General features: G+C 44.3%; 2 protein-coding genes across 2 annotated transcripts in view; both read left to right on the top strand.

The window, feature by feature from the left end:
* The window catches only part of znf608 (zinc finger protein 608), a gene marked incomplete at both ends in the record, with an annotated part of 165340 nt that extends 157514 nt beyond the window's left edge, over positions 1-7826 (top strand). The window contains one exon of the mRNA XM_084323162.1: positions 7715-7826. Within this exon, the coding sequence (XP_084179288.1) occupies positions 7715-7826 (112 nt within the window). The remainder of the gene's footprint in view (positions 1-7714) is intronic.
* sncaip (synuclein, alpha interacting protein) overlaps positions 7742-24784 on the top strand; it is a gene marked incomplete at its 3' end in the record, with an annotated part of 49260 nt that continues 32217 nt past the window's right edge. The window contains exons 1-5 of the mRNA XM_084323161.1: positions 7742-7811; positions 13471-13555; positions 16506-16578; positions 22537-23144; positions 24041-24188. Of these exons, the coding sequence (XP_084179287.1) occupies positions 13499-13555; positions 16506-16578; positions 22537-23144; positions 24041-24188 (886 nt within the window). The 5' untranslated portion in view covers positions 7742-7811; positions 13471-13498. The remainder of the gene's footprint in view (positions 7812-13470; positions 13556-16505; positions 16579-22536; positions 23145-24040; positions 24189-24784) is intronic.

The following is a 24784-nucleotide window of genomic DNA, read 5'->3' as shown; positions in this document are numbered from 1 at the left end:
TATATTGACTACTCTCTTCCAGTGGGTATAATAACCTGAGATACGATACGATTATTTATTATAATTCTATTCTTATATTTATAATAATATATAATTAATCATTATAATAATATCGTATTATTTATTCTTTATTGTCTGCGCAGAAATGTGTTTTGTATGAGAACACACCATGCTACGTTACATAAAAAAACAGCGTAGACACTAGACAGACATACAGATAAGACACCAGAGAGACAATGTAATGAACCCCTTCCTTCCCTCCCAACCAACGTTATTAATTTGATGTGGCACAGTCCCATAAGTCCAAGGTTATTTCATATTGCATAGGCCTTTTGTTTCGCACTGTCCCGTGTAGGCTGTGACCACATTTCTATCCTACTTGTTACAAGTAGGCTTATTGAATGTGGCACAAATTAATCTTAGAATCTTTTCAGTTTCCACTTGGGGCATCTGAAGTGCCTACGTGAGGGTGGCAGCTTGTATGCACAGTATATATATATATATATACTCAAGTGTTGCGACAGTGGCTCGGGAGGTAGAGCAGTCGTCTGGTAATCCGGAGGTTCCCGGGTCGATTCCCGCTCCTCCCGGGCAGCGTGTCGAAGTGTCCTTGAGCAAGACACTTGAACGCTAACTGCTCCCGATGAGCAGGTTGGCACCTGGCATGGTCGCCTCCGCCGTCGGTGTGTGAATGTGTGAGTGAATGGGTAAAATGTGAGGAACAAATTGTAAAGTGCTTTGGATAAAAGAGATATATAAATGCAGCCATTAACCATTGTTACCATTTAACGATCAGTATAGTTGTATTTCACACAAGTACTTCCATTTGAAGGGATTTTAAACTGACTTCACTACAGCTCCCAGGGAACAGGCCTCTTACTCGCCTACATTAATCCAGCCCCCTGGCCTATAGCTACTAATTACTTCGAAGAACATGGATTTGCATACGAACACTCGATAAACTCAAGGAAATTATGCGGCTGAAAGTGCAGGCCAGCCAACTGTGGAGGAAGCAATTAGAGGCGGAGTAAGTGGATCACCAACCCTGTTAATGTAAATTCAGACTGTAACACAGTGTCAACGCATTGTTGACGCAGAGCCCTGGGGACAGCAGGAGTGTTGGCAGGTAAGAACCTTGACTATCACTAGGGGCGACAGTGGCTCGGAAGGTAGAGAGACTAACGTTTGTTTTTCCAGCGTATCAGCCCAGTGTCTGATGCCGGTATCTGTTTTAGCCTGGTATCTGTTTCAGCCTGGTATCTACACACCCTCAAGACCCCTACGCTCTGCATCTTCTAACTACACACCCTCAAGACCCCTACACTCTGCATCTTCTAACTACACACCCTCAAGACCCCTACGCTCTGCATCTTCTAACTACACACCCTCAAGACCCCTACACTCTGCATCTTCTAACTACACACCCTCAAGACCCCTACGCTCTGCATCTTCTAACTACACACCCTCAAGACCCCTACGCTCTGCATCTTCTAACTACACACCCTCAAGACCCCTACACTCTGCATCTTCTAACTACACACCCTCAAGACCCCTACACTCTGCATCTTCTAACTACACACCCTCAAGACCCCTACACTCTGCATCTTCTAACTACACACCCTCAAGACCCCTACACTCTGCATCTTCTAACTACACACCCTCAAGACCCCTACACTCTGCATCTTCTAACTACACACCCTCAAGACCCCTACACTCTGCATCTTCTAACTACACACCCTCAAGACCCCTATGCTCTGCATCTTCTAACTACACACCCTCAAGACCCCTCCACTCTGCATCTTCTAACTACACACCCTCAAGACCCCTACGCTCTGCATCTTCTAACTACACACCCTCAAGACCCCCACACTCTGCATCTTCTGGCTGCCTGAGACCCACTCCTATTCGGGCTCCTGAATGGTCAGAAGCAGGTTATTCTCTGTCTTCACTCCATGATGGTGAAATGAACTTCCCACCACAGAATGAATTAAAACTAACCTTCTTACTGTCTTTTACTATTATGTACTATGCTACTATGTCTATACTACTATCTACTGTGCTACTATGCCTATACTGCTACCTACCTACTATCCTAATATGTCTATACTACTATCTACTGTGCTACTATGCCTATACTACTACTGTACCTACTATGCTAATATGTCTATACTACTACTATGCACTCAGAGTGTAGCACTCAAGTTTGACACTTGGTCAATATGGATAACTGATGCGTGGTGGAAACTATTGAAAAGGCACAAAGTCTTTCACCTTGTAGAAGAAACCTTCAGCTCCTGACATAAACCAAGTCGTGTAAATCTCCAGGCTCTAGTGGAGCTGCGTCGTGGTGAGTTTGGCTCAGTGGCTGCAGTAGCTTCCTCTCCAGGCTCTAGTTGAGCTGCGTCGTGGTGAGTTTGGCTCAGTGGCTGCACTAGCTTCCTCTCCAGGGTCTAGTGGAGCTGCGTCGTGGTGAGTTTGGCTCAGTGGCTGCAGTAGCTTCCTCTCCAGGGTCTAGTTGAGCTGCGTCGTGGTGAGTTTGGCACAGTGGCTGCAGTAGCTTCCTCTCCAGGCTCTAGTTGAGCTGCGTCGTGGTGAGTTTGGCTCAGTGGCTGCAGTAGCTTCCTCTCCAGGGTCTAGTTGAGCTGCGTCGTGGTGAGTTTGGCTCAGTGGCTGCAGTAGCTTCCTCTCCAGGGTCTAGTTGAGCTGCGTCGTGGTGAGTTTGGCTCAGTGGCTGCAGTAGCTTCCTCTCCAGGGTCTAGTTGAGCTGCGTCGTGGTGAGTTTGGCTCAGTGGCTGCACTAGCTTCCTCTCCAGGGTCTAGTTGAGCTGCGTCGTGGTGAGTTTGGCACAGTGGCTGCAGTAGCTTCCTCTCCAGGCTCTAGTTGAGCTGCGTCGTGGTGAGTTTGGCTCAGTGGCTGCAGTAGCTTCCTCTCCAGGGTCTAGTTGAGCTGCGTCGTGGTGAGTTTGGCTCAGTGGCTGCAGTAGCTTCCTCTCCAGGGTCTAGTTGAGCTGCGTCGTGGTGAGTTTGGCTCAGTGGCTGCAGTAGCTTCCTCTCCAGGGTCTAGTTGAGCTGCGTCGTGGTGAGTTTGGCTCAGTGGCTGCACTAGCTTCCTCTCCAGGGTCTAGTTGAGCTGCGTCGTGGTGAGTTTGGCTCAGTGGCTGCACTAGCTTCCTCTCCAGGCTCTAGTTGAGCTGCGTCGTGGTGAGTTTGGCTCAGTGGCTGCACTAGCTTCCTCTCCAGGCTCTAGTTGAGCTGCGTCGTGGTGAGTTTGGCTCAGTGGCTGCAGTAGCTTCCTCTCCAGGCTCTAGTTGAGCTGCGTCGTGGTGAGTTTGGCTCAGTGGCTGCAGTAGCTTCCTCTCCAGGCTCTAGTTGAGCTGCGTCGTGGTGAGTTTGGCTCAGTGGCTGCAGTAGCTTCCTCTCCAGGCTCTAGTTGAGCTGCGTCGTGGTGAGTTTGGCTCAGTGGCTGCAGTAGCTTCCTCTCCAGGGTCTAGTGGAGCTGCGTCGTGGTGAGTTTGGCTCAGTGGCTGCAGTAGCTTCCTCTCCAGGGTCTAGTTGAGCTGCGTCGTGGTGAGTTTGGCTCAGTGGCTGCAGTAGCTTCCTCTCCAGGGTCTAGTGGAGCTGCGTCGTGGTGAGTTTGGCTCAGTGGCTGCAGTAGCTTCCTCTCCAGGGTCTAGTTGAGCTGCGTCGTGGTGAGTTTGGCTCAGTGGCTGCAGTAGCTTCCTCTCCAGGGTCTAGTTGAGCTGCGTCGTGGTGAGTTTGGCTCAGTGGCTGCAGTAGCGTCCTCTCCAGGGTCTAGTGGAGCTGCGTCGTGGTGAGTTTGGCTCAGTGGCTGCAGTAGCTTCCTCTCCAGGGTCTAGTTGAGCTGCGTCGTGGTGAGTTTGGCTCAGTGGCTGCACTAGCTTCCTCTCCAGGGTCTAGTTGAGCTGCGTCGTGGTGAGTTTGGCTCAGTGGCTGCAGTAGCTTCCTCTCCAGGGTCTAGTTGAGCTGCGTCGTGGTGAGTTTGGCTCAGTGGCTGCAGCAGCTTCCTCTCCAGGGTCTAGTTGAGCTGCGTCGTGGTGAGTTTGGCTCAGTGGGTGCAGTAGCTTCCTCTCCAGGGTCTAGTGGAGCTGCGTCGTGGTGAGTTTGGCTCAGTGGCTGCAGTAGCTTCCTCTCCAGGGTCTAGTTGAGCTGCGTCGTGGTGAGTTTGGCTCAGTGGCTGCACTAGCTTCCTCTCCAGGGTCTAGTTGAGCTGCGTCGAGGTGAGTTTGGCTCAGTGGCTGCAGTAGCTTCCTCTCCAGGCTCTAGTTGAGCTGCGTCGTGGTGAGTTTGGCTCAGTGGCTGCAGTAGCTTCCTCTCCAGGGTCTAGTTGAGCTGCGTCGTGGTGAGTTTGGCTCAGTGGCTGCAGTAGCTTCCTCTCCAGGCTCTAGTTGAGCTGCGTCGTGGTGAGTTTGGCTCAGTGGCTGCAGTAGCTTCCTCTCCAGGCTCTAGTTGAGCTGCGTCGTGGTGAGTTTGGCTCAGTGGCTGCACTAGCTTCCTCTCCAGGCTCTAGTTGAGCTGCGTCGTGGTGAGTTTGGCTCAGTGGCTGCAGTAGCTTCCTCTCCAGGGTCTAGTTGAGCTGCGTCGTGGTGAGTTTGGCTCAGTGGCTGCAGTAGCTTCCTCTCCAGGGTCTAGTTGAGCTGCGTCGTGGTGAGTTTGGCTCAGTGGCTGCAGTAGCTTCCTCTCCAGGGTCTAGTTGAGCTGCGTCGTGGTGAGTTTGGCTCAGTGGCTGCAGTAGCTTCCCGCCTTAGTTTTCAAGTTCAAGTTTCTTTATTAGTTGTCATACAAAAATACAGAATACTTTTATATGAAATGCTTTTTTCTGTTCTGCTCCTGCGGGTGTGCTAGATAAAAATAAAAATAGATAAGTAAAAAATAGAAAGTCAAAAGTACGTAAACAAGTGTAAACAAAAGTGTTCAATATACATATATACAATATACAATGCAGAGTAGAGAAAAAGTAACTGAGTTACAATACAATATACAGTACAATGCAGAAATGGGATGAGGTACAACTTAGGGTAAGGTGCAATGAGGTATGAGTTGTAGTGCAAATCTCTTTACCAATAAATATAAAATGTGTTAAAGTGTCTAAAGTGGGTAAAGTGGGCTACAGTGAGTTGTTTATTTAAAGTGAGTGTGTACGTGCGGATGTGTGTGCTGTGAGTGTATTTGATGGTTTGTTACATAGTGTTATTGTCATTGAGCATTATTATTACCTTATGTGCAGATTTACCTAAAACATTATATTTTCATTGGCTTCCTATTGTGATTCTGGGTGAGGTAGAAATGTAGAATATAATGCATCGTTGTTATTATAAGCTAAAGGGCCCCCGACGGCTGGGTAGCGCAGCGGACTAAGCGCCTGCCTACCACCGCAGAGACACTGGTATCGAATCCAGCTGTCAGCGGTACCTCCGGCTTGGTCGGTCGTCCATACTAACACAATTGGCAGTGTTAGCGGGTGGGAAGCCGGTGGGGAGTGTATCCTGGTCGGTCGGGGCGCTTGCTCAGCGAGGAAGGGAACTGGGGGAAGTAGTGTGAGCCTCCCAGGCGTTACGCTCCCCCAGTGAGAATCCTCGCTGTCAGGTGAAAAGAAGCGGCTGGCTGACTCCGCATGTATCAGAGGGGACATGTGATAGTATCTATCAACCCTCCCTAGAACGGCAAGTGGGGAAGCGCGCAACGACCAGGAAGGGAATTGGCATAACGACTAAATTGGGATGGGAGAAAAATACAGAAAAAAGGGGGGGAAAGAAAAAGTAGATAAAAAAAAAGATAAAGGGCCCCATGTTTGATCTTGAAACGGGCCCACTGAACTTTAAGGCCGCGTATGTTTACACCTGTATGTCACACAACTCCCTAGAGTAGAAAATGGGGGACCCTGATGTAAACAAAAGTCTTTCTCTGGTTTGCATCCCCTTAACAATTGTGTGTATTGAGTCATACTGTATTGTACCCATTCTGCAATCTGTTAATAACATTTTCAATCAATCAATCAATCAATCAGTGTGGACTACTGTATGCCAGTTTTAAATACCACCACTAGATGAGGCTGTTGCATTTTAAATTATGGTTGTTGGCCAATGGTGGTTCCAGACGCAGCTAAAGGCTGTCATTATGGAGCTATGTTTATCCCCAAAGTGCAACTTCAGCTTTTTCCTGACACGATATGGCATGGTGTGTGTGTACTGTATGTGTGTGATATCTGAATTGACACGTCTAGTGTGCATAACCATGAATCAAAGACGCAATTTAACGGATATCTATTTGGTAAATCTAGCCATGACTAGTAGTGTGCTGTATCTATACTGAAGCTAGTTACTATTCAGAGTCTATGTCCCGATTTATCAAGTTCATGTTTCAAGTTTTCAAGTTTTGTTTTATTTATCTAATATAATGTACATGTACATTACAGTGTATATATGCGTGGTTCTGTATGAGCATCCTGAGAGTGTGCTTCATACAGTAAAAAGTAAAAATAATAAAGGCCAAACACTATACAAAATATAGGGGCGCATCTTTTTTTTTACGCTGTACAGTATATTGTATATATGTATATTGATTGACTGAACACTTTTTGTTTATGTACTCTTGACTTTGTCTATTTTATACTTTTTATCAATTTTATCTAGCAAACTCTCAGGAGCTCATACAGGAAAAATATTCTGTATTTTACTATGACAACTATTAAAGAAACTTGAAACTTGAATCTAAAGTACAAAATGCAAACTTTTTAAAATGCAAAAATCAATCATTCCAACGTAATGGTAATAACGTATCTTTCTGTATACAGAGGAGGGGAAAACGCAAAAGGAGCTCACTACCCGCTTTCAAAATCACTCTCAAAGAACACCTACGGGAGACTGCAGTTCGAAACTGGCCCCTGTAAATGTCCCAACCCAACCCCCTCCAATGTACAGTAAATGACGAAGTATAGTTTTGTAAATATTCAAATGTACAGTTTTGCCTGTACAGTTGTACAGTGTCCCCCACCCACCCCTCCTACCCAACCCCCCCCCCACCCCACCCAACCACCTCCAATGTACAGTCCCCCCCCCCCCCACGCAAGCAACCCCACCCCACCTACCCAACCAATGTACAGTTTTTACGTCAAATGTATATACTCCCTTTTCTGAACTCTTTTAGTATCACAAACAGTACTGTATTTGCAAATCTGGTATGTCATAAATGTATAGATGTAGCAGTACTGTCTATCTGTATGTCATGTATGTCATATATGTCCTGATGAATTGAAAATGGGGGACCCTGATGTAAACAAGACGAAAGTCTTTCTCTGGTCTGCATCCCCTTAACAATTGTGTGTATTGAGCCGTACTGTATTGTACCCATTCTGCAATCTGTTAATAAAGTTTTCAATCAATCAATCAAATCAATCAATCAATCAATCACGAGAACCGGTTTTCTTTTCTCCTTTACTTTTAAAAAAAAAAATTATTCTAGGCTTTATTCTAATAAAATGCAAAAAGCAATCATTCCAACGTAATGGTAACAACGTATCTTTCTGTATACAGAGGAGGAGGGGGAAAACGCAAAAGGAGCTCACGACGAGAACCGTGTTTTTTTCCTTTCCTTTTTTTTTTAATTCTAGGCTTTATTCTAAGGGTAACGGGCCGGCCTGTGATAGCGACGTCGCTTCCGGTCTCTCTCTGCTGAAGCCTTTGTGCTTCTCCTCCAGGCAGCAGCAGCAGCAGCGACACAAGAAGGAAAAAACAGCTGGATCCAAGGACCCGTACCCTCAACCCTGCAGCCTGCAACCCCTCCACCCCGAGAAGGTAGCGGACGTTTAAACGAATGTTTCTTTGTAAGAAGTAGCTGTTTTATATCCTCTGTTTGGGTTTTTAACCGATACGTCTGTTTTGACCTAATAATGTTTCCAAGTGCTATCCGACTAGCTAACTAGCTCTGTTGAGAGAGGGAGAGATAGATGCTGGGGCTGATTAGCCAGCTAGCATGGCTAATAATTAGCTAGCTTTAGCTATTAGCTGGCTGTGTGTTAATAGCAGGTCAGGACTCCCTGGAAGAAGAGATCTTGTATCCCAATGGGACATTCCTGGATAAATAAAGGATAAATAAAAAAGATTCTAAGCCAATTGAATAGTTCATCATATCGATCTGAGCCTATCTATTATTATATGACAGCTGGTCAGATTTCTACCTGTATGGTCTTTCTTCATCAACATGAGACAGTCTGTCTGCTAGGCAACTACCTAGTCCAGCATCAACATGAGACTGTCTGGTGTCTGCTGATTGATTGATTGATTGATTGATTGATTGATTGAAAAACTTTATTACCAGATTGCAGAATGGGTACAATACAGTACGGCTCAATACACACAATTGTTAAGGGGATGCAGACCAGAGAAAGACTTTCATCTTGTTTACATCAGGGTCCCCCATTTTCAATTCATAATGACATTTATGACATACAGATATCATGACATTTATGACAATACATGACATACAGGTATACAGTACTGTTACATTTGTGACATACAAGCTATGCATCAACATGAGACAGTCTGTCTGTTAGGCAACTACCTAGTCCAGCATCAACATCAAGAAGTGTATATAACTTACCTTGTTATATTGTTTTCACATACATATATATATATTATATACATAATAACGCGTATTGCAGTTGGCATGCGGTTGTGATAGATTGATGCAATATTTAATGTTGCCTGTCCTAACTTCGTGTCGATTTCTTACTTATATCTAATCAAACGATTAAGATCCAAGTCTTAATTTGAGTACATTATTAAGCAAGCGTGGACTAATGACCGCCAGCTCATCATCAGTGCGAGAAGATGAATCCACACCATCCCATCAAAACAGTACCATTCCCTTGGCTGTGTGTGTGTGTGTGTGATGGTCACATTTCTCCACAATCAATGACGGAATAATAATATTTATTGGCTCACAGCCCGGACTCGCATTCCGCTGAGGCTATATCGAAAACAGCAGCGTCTGGGTCAGATCGTCCCAAACGTGGTTCTATTTCTGGGTGCTTTGTTAGGACGCATTGACTACGTTTTCAAAACGCTTGTCCCTGGCTCAACCACTGCTGTCTGTGTCATCGGACACATCCATGTATTGCCTTCTCCACGAGTGCTTTGTCCCGCCCCCCTTTAGAAGACGTGAGGCTGAGTCAGCAGAAAACAACAGTGCAAGAAAACACAAATAGCCTACTCTCCACCACAGAAACAAACAGAGCTGGACCGGTATACTGGGCCAAGCAGGGTTAAATGGTAAATGGTGCATTTATATAGCAGCTTTTTTTTCCCACGCAGACCCTCGCCGCTGAGAGATCGCGCTGTGCAGGTGAAAAGATGCGACGGCTGCCTCCTCGTGTACCGGAGGGGACACGTGATGCAAGGCTTCGTCCACATTGCAGCCGACCAGTGGGAGGCATGGCCTAACAGCGTTCGAGACAGGGGAGGGGAGAATTGGACAATACGAAATTGGGATGGGAGAAAAATATAAAATGGGAGAAAAAGTAGATAAAAAAAATATATATTAGATTTGATTGTGAAAAAAAACAGCCCCCGGTGGGCGGTTAACATACCGTTGTATTCATTCGGTACACACTACAGCCGTTCGGTATGGTACGGTACACACTGAAACGGTTCGGTACGGATACGTGTACCTTTACACCCCTATTATTAACCCTTTCACTGCCACACGACAGAGGGTTAACCCTTTCACAACCACACTACATAAAGTTAACCCTTTCACTACCACAGACCACAGACACACTTAACCGTCTGTAGTGTGGTAGTGAAAGGTTAACCTTCTGTAGTGTGGTAGTGAAAGGTTAACCCTCTGTAGTGTGGTAGTGAAAGGTTAACTGTCTGTAGTGTGGTAGTGAAAGGTTAACCCTTTGTAGTGTGGTAGTGAAAGGTTAACTGTCTGTAGTGTGGTAGTGAAAGGTTAACCCTCTGTAGTGTGGTAGTGAAAGGTTAACCGTCTGTGGTGTGGTAGTGAAAGGTTAACCCTTTGTAGTGTGGTAGTGAAAGGTTAACTGTCTGTAGTGTGGTAGTGAAAGGTTAACCCTCTGTAGTGTGGTAGTGAAAGGTTAACCCTCTGTAGTGTGGTAGTGAAAGGTTAACCCTCTGTAGTGTGGTAGTGAAAGGTTAACTGTCTGTAGTGTGGTAGTGAAAGGTTAACCCTTTGTAGTGTGGTAGTGAAAGGTTAACTGTCTGTAGTGTGGTAGTGAAAGGTTAACCCTCTGTAGTGTGGTAGTGAAAGGTTAACTGTCTGTAGTGTGGTAGTGAAACTTCAGGTTAACCGTCTGTAGTGTGGTAGTGAAACTTCAGGTTAACCTTCTGTAGTGTGGTAGTGAAAGGTTAACCCTCTGTAGTGTGGTAGTGAAAGGTTAACCCTCTGTAGTGTGGTAGTGAAACTTCAGGTTAACCTTCTGCAGTGTAGTAGTGAAAGGTTAAGCTTCTGCAGTGTGGTAGTGAAAGGGTTAACTTTCGGTAGTGTGGTAGTGAAAGGGTTAATAATAATAATAATACAACATATATTTTTCATGAAATATCAACTGGGATACAGGCAGCACAGAGTAAAGAAACATACTAGCCGGTGTGGTGGGGGGGGGGGGGGAGTTACCTCTTCTGTAGTTGTGTGTACATTAGACAGCGGATCGGGCCTTTAAAGTGTTGCACACCGCTCGTCACGCCGCCTCGCCATTATTATTCCCCGTTATCCCCAAGCCGCTCTGTCGCTTTGATCAGCGGAGCTTAGGCAGTTTGCGCAGAGTGACAGTGTGGGATTGTGAAGGGATTTCTAAGCCCCCGACGGCTTTTCTATAAACAGGATCTGGTCTCCAGGCCCCACAAGCCTGGCTTTATATTGGCCTGTTTGATGGTTGTTACCGTATTCACCGCCGCCACCTCAGGATTCCTGCTTTTTTTTGGACACGCAACACCCCTTGTTTTGAAATTAAAATGTACGGTGTTCCTAGTAGTTAAGAGTATTTCCAGTGTCCTATAGTAAGTATAGTATACCATCACTTAAATGCACCACAGTGTAGCTGCTGCTGTTAAGATTAAAGCTTAAAGATTAAACTGGACTTTTGAAGAAGTCTTTATTCGTAGCACACATTGCAACATAGTCATGCAGCGACACACACACATGTGATGGGAGACACACAGGGAACACACACATGTGATGGGAGACACACAGGGAACACACACACATGTGATGGGAGACACACAGGGAACACACACACATGTGATGGGAGACACACAGGGAACACACACACATGTGATGGGAGACACACAGGGAACACACACATGCGATGGGAGACACACAGGGAACACACACATGTGATGGGAGACACACAGGGAACACACACATGTGATGGGAGAGAGACACACAGGGAACACACACACATGTGATGGGAGACACACAGGGAACACACACATGTGATGGGAGAGAGACACACAGGGAACACACACATGTGATGGGAGACACACAGGGAACACACACACATGCGATGGGAGACACACAGGGAACACACACACATGTGATGGGAGACACACAGGGAACACACACACATGTGATGGGAGACACACAGGGAACACACACACATGTGATGGGAGACACACAGGGAACACACACATATGATGGGAGACACACAGGGAACACACACATGTGATGGGAGACACACGGGGAACACACACATATGATGGGAGACACACAGGGAACACACACATGTGATGGGAGACACACGGGGAACACACACACATGTGATGGGAGACACACAGGGAACACACACACATGTGATGGGAGACACACAGGGAACACACACACATGTGATGGGAGACACACAGGGAACACACACATGTGATGGGAGACACACAGGGAACACACACACATGATGGGAGACACACAGGGAACACACACATGTGATGGGAGACACACAGGGAACACACACACATGTGATGGGAGACACACAGGGAACACACACACACATGTGATGGGAGACACACAGGGAACACACACATGTGATGGGAGACACACAGGGAACACACACACACATGTGATGGGAGACACACAGGGAACACACACATGTGATGGGAGACACACAGGGAACACACACATGTGATGGGAGACACACAGGGAACACACACAAGTGATGGGAGACACACAGGGAACACACACATGTGATGGGAGACACACAGGGAACACACACACACATGTGATGGGAGACACACAGGGAACACACACACACATGTGATGGGAGACACACAGGGAACACACACATGTGATGGGAGACACACAGGGAACACACACATGTGATGGGAGACACACAGGGAACACACACATGTGATGGGAGACACACAGGGAACACACACACATGTGATGGGAGACACACAGGGAACACACACATGTGATGGGAGACACACAGGGAACACACACATGTGATGGGAGACACACAGGGAACACACACACATGTGATGGGAGACACACAGGGAACACACACATGTGATGGGAGACACACAGGGAACACACACACATGTGATGGGAGACACACAGGGAACACACACACATGTGATGGGAGACACACAGGGAACACACACACATGTGATGGGAGACACACAGGGAACACACACACATGTGATGGGAGACACACAGGGAACACACACACAAGTGATGGGAGACACACAGGGAACACACACACATGTGATGGGAGACACACAGGGAACACACACATGTGATGGGAGACACACAGGGAACACACACATGTGATGGGAGACACACAGGGAACACACACATGTGATGGGAGACACACAGGGAACACACACATGTGATGGGAGACACACAGGGAACACACACATGTGATGGGAGACACACGGGGAACACACACACATGTGATGGGAGACACACAGGGAACACACACATGTGATGGGAGACACACGGGGAACACACACACATGTGATGGGAGACACACGGGGAACACACACATGTGATGGGAGACACACAGGGAACACACACATGTGGTGGGAGACACACAGGGAACACACACACATGTGATGGGAGACACACAGGGAACACACACACATGTGATGGGAGACACACAGGGAACACACACATGTGATGGGAGACACACAGGGAACACACACACATGATGGGAGACACACAGGGAACACACACATGTGATGGGAGACACACAGGGAACACACACATGTGATGGGAGACACACAGGGAACACATACATGTGATGGGAGACACACAGGGAACACACACATGTGATGGGAGACACACAGGGAACACACACACATGTGATGGGAGACACACTCGAATGTAAAAAAGAAAAATGACATTCGGTACAGCCCTAAATGACGGTGTGTATCTTCTACATGTAGCCTAGCCTCTTGAGTTGCATCCTGTGTGTAATGTAAAGTACATGTGTGTATTCTCCAGGTAGTCTGGCTGATGATGGTGTGTGAAGATGGAGGCGCCTGAATATCTGGACCTGGACGAGATCGACTTCTCTGACGATACAGTGGTCAGTATTATAGGATGATAAATTAAACCCTAGCCCTATTCCCTACTTACTAATAATGTTGTAGATCGTTAGAGTCTAGATAATAGATAATAAAGTGCTCAAGCTCTACTGTCTTTAACTATGAAGGAACACAACGCTCTAACTTACCATCTTTAGATAATAAAGTGCTCAACCTCTACCGTCTTCAGTGGTGCAGTCGTAATATGGGAATTGCCCAAACGCCACGTGCACGCGCACTCCCGTGCACGGCCGCACGCGCATACATGTTCCCTCGGTTGCGCACAGAACAGATGATTATTATGCATAAATGTTTTAAGTGTAATTGTAGTTACAATTTCTTTAATTGAATTAACTTAAACTAGAAAAGTAAATACAAACTAAATTAACAATGTAACTTAGAGTTAGTTTACAGAAGGACAGTTTCCTTCAGAGACTGAAGCACAACTTAATGTCTCATCCTTCCAGTCGACCACAGATCAAGCAACCCCCCACCAGCTCTTCTCGTTGTTATGCTATCGCCTATCGGTATCCTATTATTATGCAAAGTCTAGGTGATAAGTGCCGGCCGGCGCGACGAGTCCAGTGACAATTGTGAACGCATTTTTGTGTGCACGCGTGCACATCCGCGCGCACTTCTGCCTCAGTGACCTACCTAAACAGCGTTTTAACCGCATTTGTGCACGACTGCATGCCTGACTGTCTTTAACTATGAATGAACACAACACTCTACTTACCATCTTTAGATAATAAAGTACTCAACCTCTACTGTCTTTAACTATGAATGAACACAACACTCTAACTTACCATCTTTAGATAATAAAGTACTCAACCTCTACTATCTTTAACTATGAATGAACACAACACTCTAACTTACCATCTTTAGATAATAAAGTACTCAACCTCTACTGTCTTTAACTATGAATGAACACAACACTCTAACTTACCATCTTTAGATAATAAAGTACTCAACCTCTACTGTCTTTAACTATGAATGAACACAACTAACTTACCATCTTTAGATAATAAAGTACTCAACCTCGACTGTCTTTAACTATGAATGAACACAACTAACTTACCATCTTTAGCTAATAAAGTACTCAACCTCTACTGTCTAACTATGAAGGAACACAACACCCTAACTCACCATCTTTAGATAATAAAGTTTGAAAACATTGTTCCTCCGACAACCTAAAACAGATTTATATGGTTCTTCGTCCGACTTACTCAACTAGAGAATGAAAACACGTCTCCCATTCCCAATCTGGCATCCCGATTGTTTAGATTCGGATTACAGACTGGGCCTTTAAAGTGAAAACTTGGAATTCCAACCCCGGACCGGCTTTCCTCACGCCGCAATGGAAACACATGGAGTGCTATTATACGCTTTAGCTTAAGATAAGATAAGACATTCCTTTATTGATCCCCTTGGGGAAATCCAGGCATTGTAGCAGCGTGGGGGGGAGGGGGGAGGGGAGGTACAGGTATGGGCAGGGTAACAGTAGAAGACATAAATATAGGCAATACAATTATAGTACAGTAGAAAAGTAAAAATAAGCAGTGTAAATGGCTGCTTTTTTATATAGCGCTTTTATCCAAAGCGCTTTACAATTGGTTCCTCACATTTGACCCATTCACTCACCCACTCACACACCGACGGCGGAGGCGACCATGCAAGGTGCCAACCTGCTCATCCGGAGCAAATAGGGGTTAAGTGTCTTGCTCAAGGACACATCGACACGCTGCCCGGGAGGAGCGGGAATCGAACCGGGAACCTCCGGATTGCCAGACAACTGCTCTACCTTCCCGAGCCACTGTCGCACAGATGAAATCTAGCCTTCTGGCTAATTTTGGCGTATTTACATTTTTAATGTTGATTAATATGCACTGTCCCTTTTGCAAATAAACTTAAACTTAAACAATATAATGAACTCTGTATGTAAGCAAGTAGGCGGTGTAATCAGAGGTGCATAATTATGAGGGTCCGTGTGCCCCATCAGTTATATTATACATTACAATAAATATGGTCAATTACACTTAGAATCTGAATACTATGAGTAAATAATGTATACACTATACACAGGCCGGTAGGGCTGGGCGATATGGAAAAAAATCATATCGCGATAACGATATGATAATTTTATTTTATTTCTCGATATTGATAATTATCGAATTGTTATAAGTATATTTTTTTTTTTTTTTTTTTTTTTTTTTAACAACAGATGTTTGTTTATTTTGCAGCAATTCTTTGTCATTGCCGCCATCTTTAGTGTTACATCCCCTCACACTCCAGGCTGCAGCTGGTTTAAAAGCTAAAGTAAACCGGCTTCTCTGCTGGCTGTGGCTCCAGGGGAGTTGAACAGTTCTGGCTCTGCTAGTTTATTTTCGATCTTTTGGCGCTTTTTTGGTGGACAAACCACCGCACATGTGCACCGTGACTCGTGACTGGAGACTAGTTCTGCTAGCACACATAGCCTACTGTGTACAGACGGGTTCAAAATGTATTTTAAATTAGAAAGCAAACAAAATAAATGGACAAGAGAAAAAGAAATCTGAATTTGGTCAGTATTGTCATTTGGACAAGCAAAGCCATTACTTTAAGTTGCAGGCAAGAAAGACAAGTCTGTCCACTGTCTCTGGTTTTAAAACTGCCCTGTTGCAGGTTTAAAAAAAAAAAAACGATTTTTCGATTTTTTTTTAAATTTCGATATTCGATATCGATTATTAAAATATATCGCGATATTTATCGTTATCGTTATATCGCCCAGCCCTACAGGCCGGTATACCTGGCATGATATACGTCATACGTTATACATTGTAGTCCGTGCAGTTTAGGTGGTAAGAGTCGGACACACTCGGTGATCAGACATTCCTAGTAGTTCTCGAGTTCTCTGCTGCCGTTAATGAAGGTTAATGAATAACACGGTCTCTGTCCCTCGCCCTTCTCCTCCAGTATTCTGTGACGTCCCTGAAGAGCATCCCAGAGCTGTCCAGGAGGACCGATGGCCAAGGAGAAGAGAGACAAGGTGTCGTGGATCATCCCTTAACACCATATCCTTAATAGACCTATTGCTAAGCCACGTCCCCTTTGAAAACTCGGACAAACAAAGTCGACCGTGAATGACTCTCGTTGACGATGGCTGCAGGCAGCCCCTTTCCTGACTGTGATGCAAGCCTTGCTTCACAGTCACGAAAGGGGCTAGGCCGCGGGGGGAGCTCAAGTTTAATTGTCAGATTTACCACAGCAGGTAATAGACCTGTTTTTTAAAGATAACACAAATATTTCATCTAGAAGCAGACGGAGAGGGTTACAATATGCAGTGGAAAAGTACGTTCATGAGATACACATTTACCTTAGACCTCCATGGTGATGCAAGCATTAGCTATATATAACGTTAGCTAGCTAGCTACTCTCAAGCATTACTTACAGTTGACTTGATTGAAGATTACAAGAACTATGACGATAATCCATGATTACTACTATTGCTGATACATTTTAGTTTAGGCTAGTGGTCCAACGCCGTATACAAGCTCTCTCACTCACCCGGTATACTGAGTGGGTGGGGCAGGGCTAAAGTCAGGCAGACATTGGATTTGCATATGTCAAAGCCACTGTGTAGGCCAGTAGCTAGACCCGACAGCTGTGTCATTTATGTAACTCTAGTGACAGGCAGGCTACTAAATGTATTTCAATGAGTAGCCTAGTCCCACTGCACTGGGGAGCTATATTCAAGTAGCAGCTAGTACGAGCAGTGTTCTCAAACAGTAGCCTATTTCTTTTCTCCCCTTCTCATTTCTGTTGAAACCATAGGGCACCAGGGTACTGTGCACACATCATTGGGCTCATGTACAGTTTAGACATTTCTCGTGCATAAAATGAAGACACTGCCTCCTGTACAAGTCGGCCACAGCAGTGGCATAAACCCAGAGGGAAGAAGGTAGCAGGCCAGCCTATAACCCCTGCAGTGGTGGCGAAAGCCAAACTGAACCGCAAACGGAGACCAGTGATCCCCACCTACACTCCTAACAGGTAGTTTCAAAGCACAATAAAAACACAGATACATTTGGTAATAAAGGCAAAATGGTGCTCATTCACAGTTTATTGAAAAAAAAATTGCACCGTCATGCAGTTTGATGTGAAAGAATAATAGCCTAGGCACAACATCCGATACATTTCTACAGTGAATAGTTAATACTATGCATAACACAGTTAACCGTAACATGTATCGTTCTGCCTTTAGGAAAGAGTCAGGAATCAGTGAGGAAATATATATAAGACACTGAGAGGAATGAGAGGCACACCTATAAGCTACATCGTTAACCAGACCCCTATACAGGTAGCAGTAGGTGGAAAGGACTACCCCATTGGTTGTGGCTTGAGCTATCGGGTAATGGTATTCTTGGCTGGAAGTTAGACAGCATGCTCACAACATACCAGATCTGGTTGATGTTTGTCAACCTTATGTTAGGGATCCTCTCTGACACAATTTAAAATTTCTTTATCTTTTATATAGCACGTTCAACATGTATCCTGTGTGCAGCCACTTTTTTTTGTCAGGCAGACATCTGTAGAGGGCATCTGCCTTTTTCCTCTGACGAAGGGTGGGATGTTTATTTCAAGTCCAATTTCTTGTAGGTCATTTTCAATAAAAAATCCTTTATCTACCATAAGCCCATCCCCTTCCTACAGATAGCCATGTTTAAGCAGATTTTTCATTAGCTTAATAAAGTTGCTCTGCCTAACTATTTCTTTGTCAGACATAGATCCAGTGAAAAGAGTTGAAAAAAAAAAAGATTACAGAACCTCGTGGATCACATGCTATGAGGGATTTCAATGTGTTTGCAGACTTGTAGGTTGAGTAGCTTTGGAAGTTGGGGTTTGAATTTTTAACTCTGTACAGTCTAATATTGCCATCGTTGTAGGAGATTCCTCTCTGTACTTTCCTGGCATTTGTGCCATTATTATGTCTCTATGAGGCCATGCGGGTAGTTCCCCTAGAACTGTGAACATGTAGTCCACCCATGCGTTGAACAAAGTACCAACACTTCATTCATCAATCATAAATCTAAATGCCAAATCTTTTAAATCATGATTTTGTCTCAGTTTCATAAGAACAAGCAAGAGCTGCACACGCAGGGGCATTGTGCTAATTTGCCAATCACTTCTGCTATATGTCAATGGGACTGAAGTTTGCTGTGCTGTTTCACTGCTAGGTATACTAAACACAGTACGGCTGTTCTGCAAGACCTCTGGTGTTAATCTCTTTGGTACTTATGTCTCAGAACAGTATTTATACTCGTCAGTGATTCGATTTGTGCTTGTTGATTTCTCAATCGTTCATCTCGCTCCTCTTGTCCACCTTCTTCCATTGGGGGAGGCTGCTCCACAGGCCGGCAGAAGTGCTTTGAGGGGAAAAGACAGTTAGCAAACGTTAAGTTAGCTAAAAACACCAGCTAACTAGCAAGGAAGAAAAGTCAGACAGCAAATGAATGACAGCAAAGTTGATGTTGATAACACTGTAGCTAGCTAGCTAGCTTGCAGCTAACGTTAGCTAACTAATAGTTTGGTCTACGTTTCTAATACATGCCGTCAAATATTATGTCTTTATGAATTTACCTTACCTTTGAGCAAACATAAGTGTCCTTGGAAATGGTCTTCACATTCAGTTGTGTATGTGGTCGACGACACGGCATAATCCACCGCTTGCATTTGCCGAGTTTTCTTTTGGGCTTTGGAAAATGTACAAAATATACTCCTCCATCCAGTCTTTCAGGGTACCTGGTGTCCGAATTACAGGTACCCCACGCACAGCGTTTCACCATCAGATATTAGCTAGATAATAAACATAGAAACTGAACTCTTCACAGTGGTTTCGATCACAGACGTTTGGTTTGATGCGCCCTACACACAGCTTTTCTGGTGTTGTCCGACTTTTCTGCCAGCGAGGATTTTCGCTGTGATATGATTGGACAAATTCTATTTGGGGCGTGGTTTAGCGACAGGTCTATTGAACCCCCGGGAACAAAATACTTGTATAAATCCGCTTTTCTGAAATTGATTTGACAATCTTGTGTATTTGTGGCTGTAAAGTCGGTCCAAATCACCTCGGGTGTGTGTGAGTGTGATACTCCTTCCTCCTCGCAGGGACTCGAGCCGTATGCTGGGTTTTAAAGGATCACGCCGACGTTATGGAAAACGCATTTACCTTCTCCAGAGTCAGACAAGAAGATAGATACCAATCTCCTCTCCGTGCGTTTCAGTAGAAAGCTATCCGGCTGCAAGCTAGCCTAGCTTAGCTGGTCCCTATCGGCTTCCATTAATTTGTTCTAAGCTAGGCTAGCTTTCTACTGAACGCACAGAGATGAAATTGGTATCTATCTTCTCGCTTGACTCTGGAAAAGACGGTAAGCGGCTAAGCGCGTTTCCCATAATGTTGGCGTGTTCCTTTTAATAATAATAATAAATAATAATAAACTTTATTTGTATAGCGCATTTCATACAGAAACTGAGGCTCAAAGTGCTTCACAACAGAAAAAATACTTTGCACATAAAGTGCAGACATATAAAATCGGTTTTTCACATTAGGATCTAACATCCCAACAGGCCACCTTGTTTATGGTTTGATTCAGTTTTTAAAAGAGTAAGAGTAAGATAAAATAGACAGAGTAAAATAGTGCAATAGTGCAGTGCAATAAAATAGTAGAATAGAATAGACATAAAATGAGCACATAAAGTGCAGACATATAAAAAATAAATTACAATGCAATAAAATAGTTCTGGATTACTGTTTAACAGTTTAAAGTCGTCTCTACCTTCTCTGTTTGGTATCCACAGTTTAAAACCTGACAGTCTTCCCTCCTGTTTGATACCCACTTTGACCCTTCGAACCTCCCTCTCAGGGCAAACCTCCCCCTCAGGGCAAACCTCCCTCTCAGGGCAAACCTCCCTCTCAGGGCAAACCTCCCTCTCAGGGCAAACCTCCCTCTCAGGGCAAACCTCCCTCTCAGGGCAAACCTCCCTCTCAGGGCAAACCTCCCTCTCAGGGCGCAGTTCTAGGCCTGGGTCCTACACAGTTTTAAAGTTAAAGCCTTTTAACAATGAATGAACACGACACCCCGACCGACGTACCGTCTTCAGATGATTAGCTGTGAACACATAGTTCATCTGAAAACTTCAAATGGAGTGATACGGTTCTTCGTACCGAGGATTAGATTGTGTTTCTCATTAATTACCGGGCCGCCACAGTCTAATTGGTCCCGCCACAGTTTTATAATGAACAAAAAAAAAGTATTAATAAAAAAAAATATATATATATATATATATTTCTTTTTTATAAATATAAAGTTTGCCAATAGGGATATATCAGTAGTATTGGCAGTGGTAGTAGTCATAATAGTAATCCAGTATATTTTTTTTATTTTCTAAAAAAATAAACCAGTTCAACCACTTTTGCTTCATTTCTTTGATGGCTCAAATGTATGCTCTAGTCGATTTTGTGTTTTTAGCACAAAGTTAATCATAGATGAAAGTGCACCAGATTGATGCATTTAACATAAAACTTAATAAAAAAAAAAAAAAAAGGGTCCGAGGTTCACCCACCACAGTCTCACAAAATAATGTGGGAAACACTGATGCGCCTGTATCCTGATGTAGGCCTATCGATGGCGATATCGGTTATTTGGCAGATACTGTATGGGCTAGAATAGGGTGTTGCTATCGGAGGAACTAAACTATTATCTACACTACAGTAACAACATGTCTGTACTATCTTTTATTCTGATGTCCATCATGTCTGTACTTCTATCTAAAATCTCTTATCTACTATCACTGTCTATTATCTCTTTCTACTGTCTCTTTCTACTACCTCTGTCTACCATCTCTGTCTACTATCTCTTCTATCTACCATCTCTATCTACCATCTCTTCTATCTACCATCTCTTCTATCTACCATCTCTTCTATCTACCATCTCTATCTACCATCTCTTCTATCTACCATCTCTATCTACCATCTCTTCTATCTACCATCTCTTCTATCTACCATCTCTTCTATCTACCATCTCTTCTATCTACCATCTCTTCTATCTACCATCTCTTCTATCTACCATCTCTTCTATCTACCATCTCTTCTATCTACCATCTCTATCTACCATCTCTTCTATCTACCATCTCTTCTATCTACATTCTCTTCTATCTACCATCTCTTCTATCTACCATCTCTTCTATCTACCATCTCTTCTATCTACCATCTCTATCTACCATCTCTTCTATCTACCATCTCTTCTATCTACCATCTCTTCTATCTACCATCTCTTCTATCTACCATCTCTTCTATCTACCATCTCTTCTATCTACCATCTCTTCTATCTACCATCTCTTCCATCTACCATCTCTTCTATCTACCATCTCTTCGATCTACCATCTCTTCTATCTACCATCTCTTCTATCTACCATCTCTTCCATCTACCATCTCTTCTATCTACCATCTCTTCTATCTACCATCTCTTCTATCTACCATCTCTTCTATCTACCATCTCTTCCATCTACCATCTCTTCTATCTACCATCTCTTCTATCTACCATCTCTATCTACCATCTCTATCTACCATCTCTTCTATCTACCATCTCTTCTATCTACCTTCTCTTCCATCTACCATCTCTTCTATCTACCATCTCTTCCATCTACCATCTCTTCTATCTACCATCTCTTCTATCTACCATCTCTTCTATCTACCATCTCTTCTATCTACCATCTCTTCTATCTACCTTCTCTTCCATCTACCATCTCTATCTACCATCTCTTCTATCTACCATCTCTGTCTACCATCTCTTCTATCTACCATCTCTTCTATCTACCATCGCTTCTATCTACCATCTCTTCTATCTACCATCTCTTCTATCTACCATCTCTTCTATCTACCATCTCTTCCATCTACCATCTCTTCTTTTAAAAGATAAACTGAAGTATCCTCTCCCCCCCCCGACAGCGCCGGCCATCAACTGGAGCCGCGGCGTGTCGTCGCACGGCGGCGGGGGGATCAAACCCACGGGGCTGGCCGAGGTCCACAGCAAGTTCCGCCCCGTGAAGAGGGTCTCCCCGCTCAAGCACCAGCCGGAGACCCCGGACAGCGACTCGGACGGCAAGGCCCTGGGGCCGGGGCGGGGCCCCGTGGAGCAGGGGGGGGAGGGGAGCAAGGAGGACCCGGGCGCCGACAAGCCGGCCCAGGCGTCGTCATCGTCGTCGTCGTCCTCCTCCGATGGGCAGGCGGGGAAGACCAACCAGGGTCTGGGTGGTGGAGGTGGTGGAGGTGGTGGAGGAGGAGGTGGTGGTGGTAGCAGCAGCAGTAACCCTGGGGGGCTGTTTGGGGAGCTGGAGCACTATGACCTGGACATGGATGAGATCCTGGATGTGCCTTATATCAAGTCCAGCCAGCAGATGTCCACGCTGCCACGCGTGCCCCATGACAAGCGCACCATCTCTGGGAGTAACCTGTGTGGCGGGGGCACCCTGGAGAGGAACCGGGGAGGGGGACTACTGAAGAGCTCGGCCTTGCCCCACCAAGAGCCCCCGAGTCTGGGGAGCTCTCAGACACCGGTAGGTTCACCGCTGGTGGTGTTTCACTACGATAACTGTGATTTCCATTAGTCATTTAGTCATTTCCATTTAGTCATTTAGTCTTTCCATTTTTGTCATTTCCATTTAGTCATTTCCATTTAGTCATTTAGTCATTTCCATTTAGTCATTTAGTCATTTCCTTGTAGTCATTTCCATTTAGGCATTTCCATTTTAGTCATTTCCATTTAGTCATTTCCATTTAGTCATTTAGTCATTTAGTCATTTCCATTTAGTCATTTCCATTTAGTCATTTCCATTTAGTCATTTCCATTTAGTCATTTCCATTTAGTCATTTCCATTTCCATTTAATCATTTCCATTTAGTAAGTTAGCTGATGCTTTTATCCAAAGTGACTTACAAGTTCGTACAACAAGTCAGCAGGAAGGGCAAAACTCTGGCAGCTAAGGGTAACAATGTTCATCAAACAGTGTTGAACTTGAGCCCTACAGTCTTGAGTGTATAGTAGTATAGACATACCCAAAGTAATTAGCTATTTATTATACTTTATACTTATAGCACATGCATGAGTCTGGAAATATAATGGTTCCATAGCCTGAAGTCTTATGTAGTACAGGTCCAAAGTTGAAAGAAATCCCACGGAAAATGAATTTTTTACAATGGTTTTTGTAATGTGTCTACCGGTAAAAATTCTACATGATCGCTTTTTTTGGAATCACGCAATAGGTTGAGTGTGGTGACGATCGAAAGGCCGGCAAATTAAACTTTCAAACAATGTATCGGTTGATTGGCGAAAACTCAGCCTGGAGCCGACAGACGAGCGCAAAGTGCAGAATACGGGCCATCCGAGTGGTTAATAATAATAATAATAATAATAATAATAACAACTAAAGATAATAAAAACGGTCTGTTTGCAGTACTGTGTGCTGTCTCCTGTGAAGTGGTCCGACCTGAGAAAGTCTAAATCCATGGACCCAGACTTCGTGCACCATCACCTCCACCGCTCCCCGGCCGCTCCCCCCTACCTCCCCGAGCACCTCAGCTGCTCCTCCTTCTCAGACGCAGGTACGTTTAAGTTCAAGTTTCAAGTTTTCGTTTTTTGTCACATATAATCAGGGGTGTAAAGTACTTGAGTAATTGTACTTCGTACTGTTTTTGGGGATTTGTACTTTACTCGAGTATTATTAGGTTTGTATACTTGTACTTTTACTCAATTACATTTCAGAGGAAAAAAACGTACTTTTTACTCCCTCCATTTAAAATGCAGACCTACAAAGTACAAATCTCGCAATTACAATTTTAATTAGTATATATTTGTTTCTCTGGCAGAACTAACGCTAACGTTATTAATCCTGTTTCAAGTTCAAGTTCAAGTTTCTTTAATAGTTGTCATACAGAAGTACAGAATACTTTTATACAAAATGCTTCTTACTGTTTCGCTCCAGAGACTGTGTTAGACAAGATAGTATGAAATAAAATAGTATAGCATGTAAAATAGAAGTAAAAATAGAGGTCACAGTGTTCAGTATAGACATATGTACAATGTTCGATGCAGAATAGAAGTAACTGAGTTACCATACAATATACAATATACTATGCAATGTACTAATATACAATACTATATAGTGCAGAGCAGAAATGGGATGAGGTACAATTTAGGT

This window comes from Notolepis coatsorum (assembly GCF_963971535.1).
Source record: "Notolepis coatsorum genome assembly, chromosome: 10".
In the NCBI taxonomy this organism is placed as follows: Eukaryota; Metazoa; Chordata; class Actinopteri; order Aulopiformes; family Paralepididae; genus Notolepis; species Notolepis coatsorum.
Note: the sequence above shows the minus strand (reverse complement) of the source record. Positions and strands in the feature narration are given on the sequence as shown.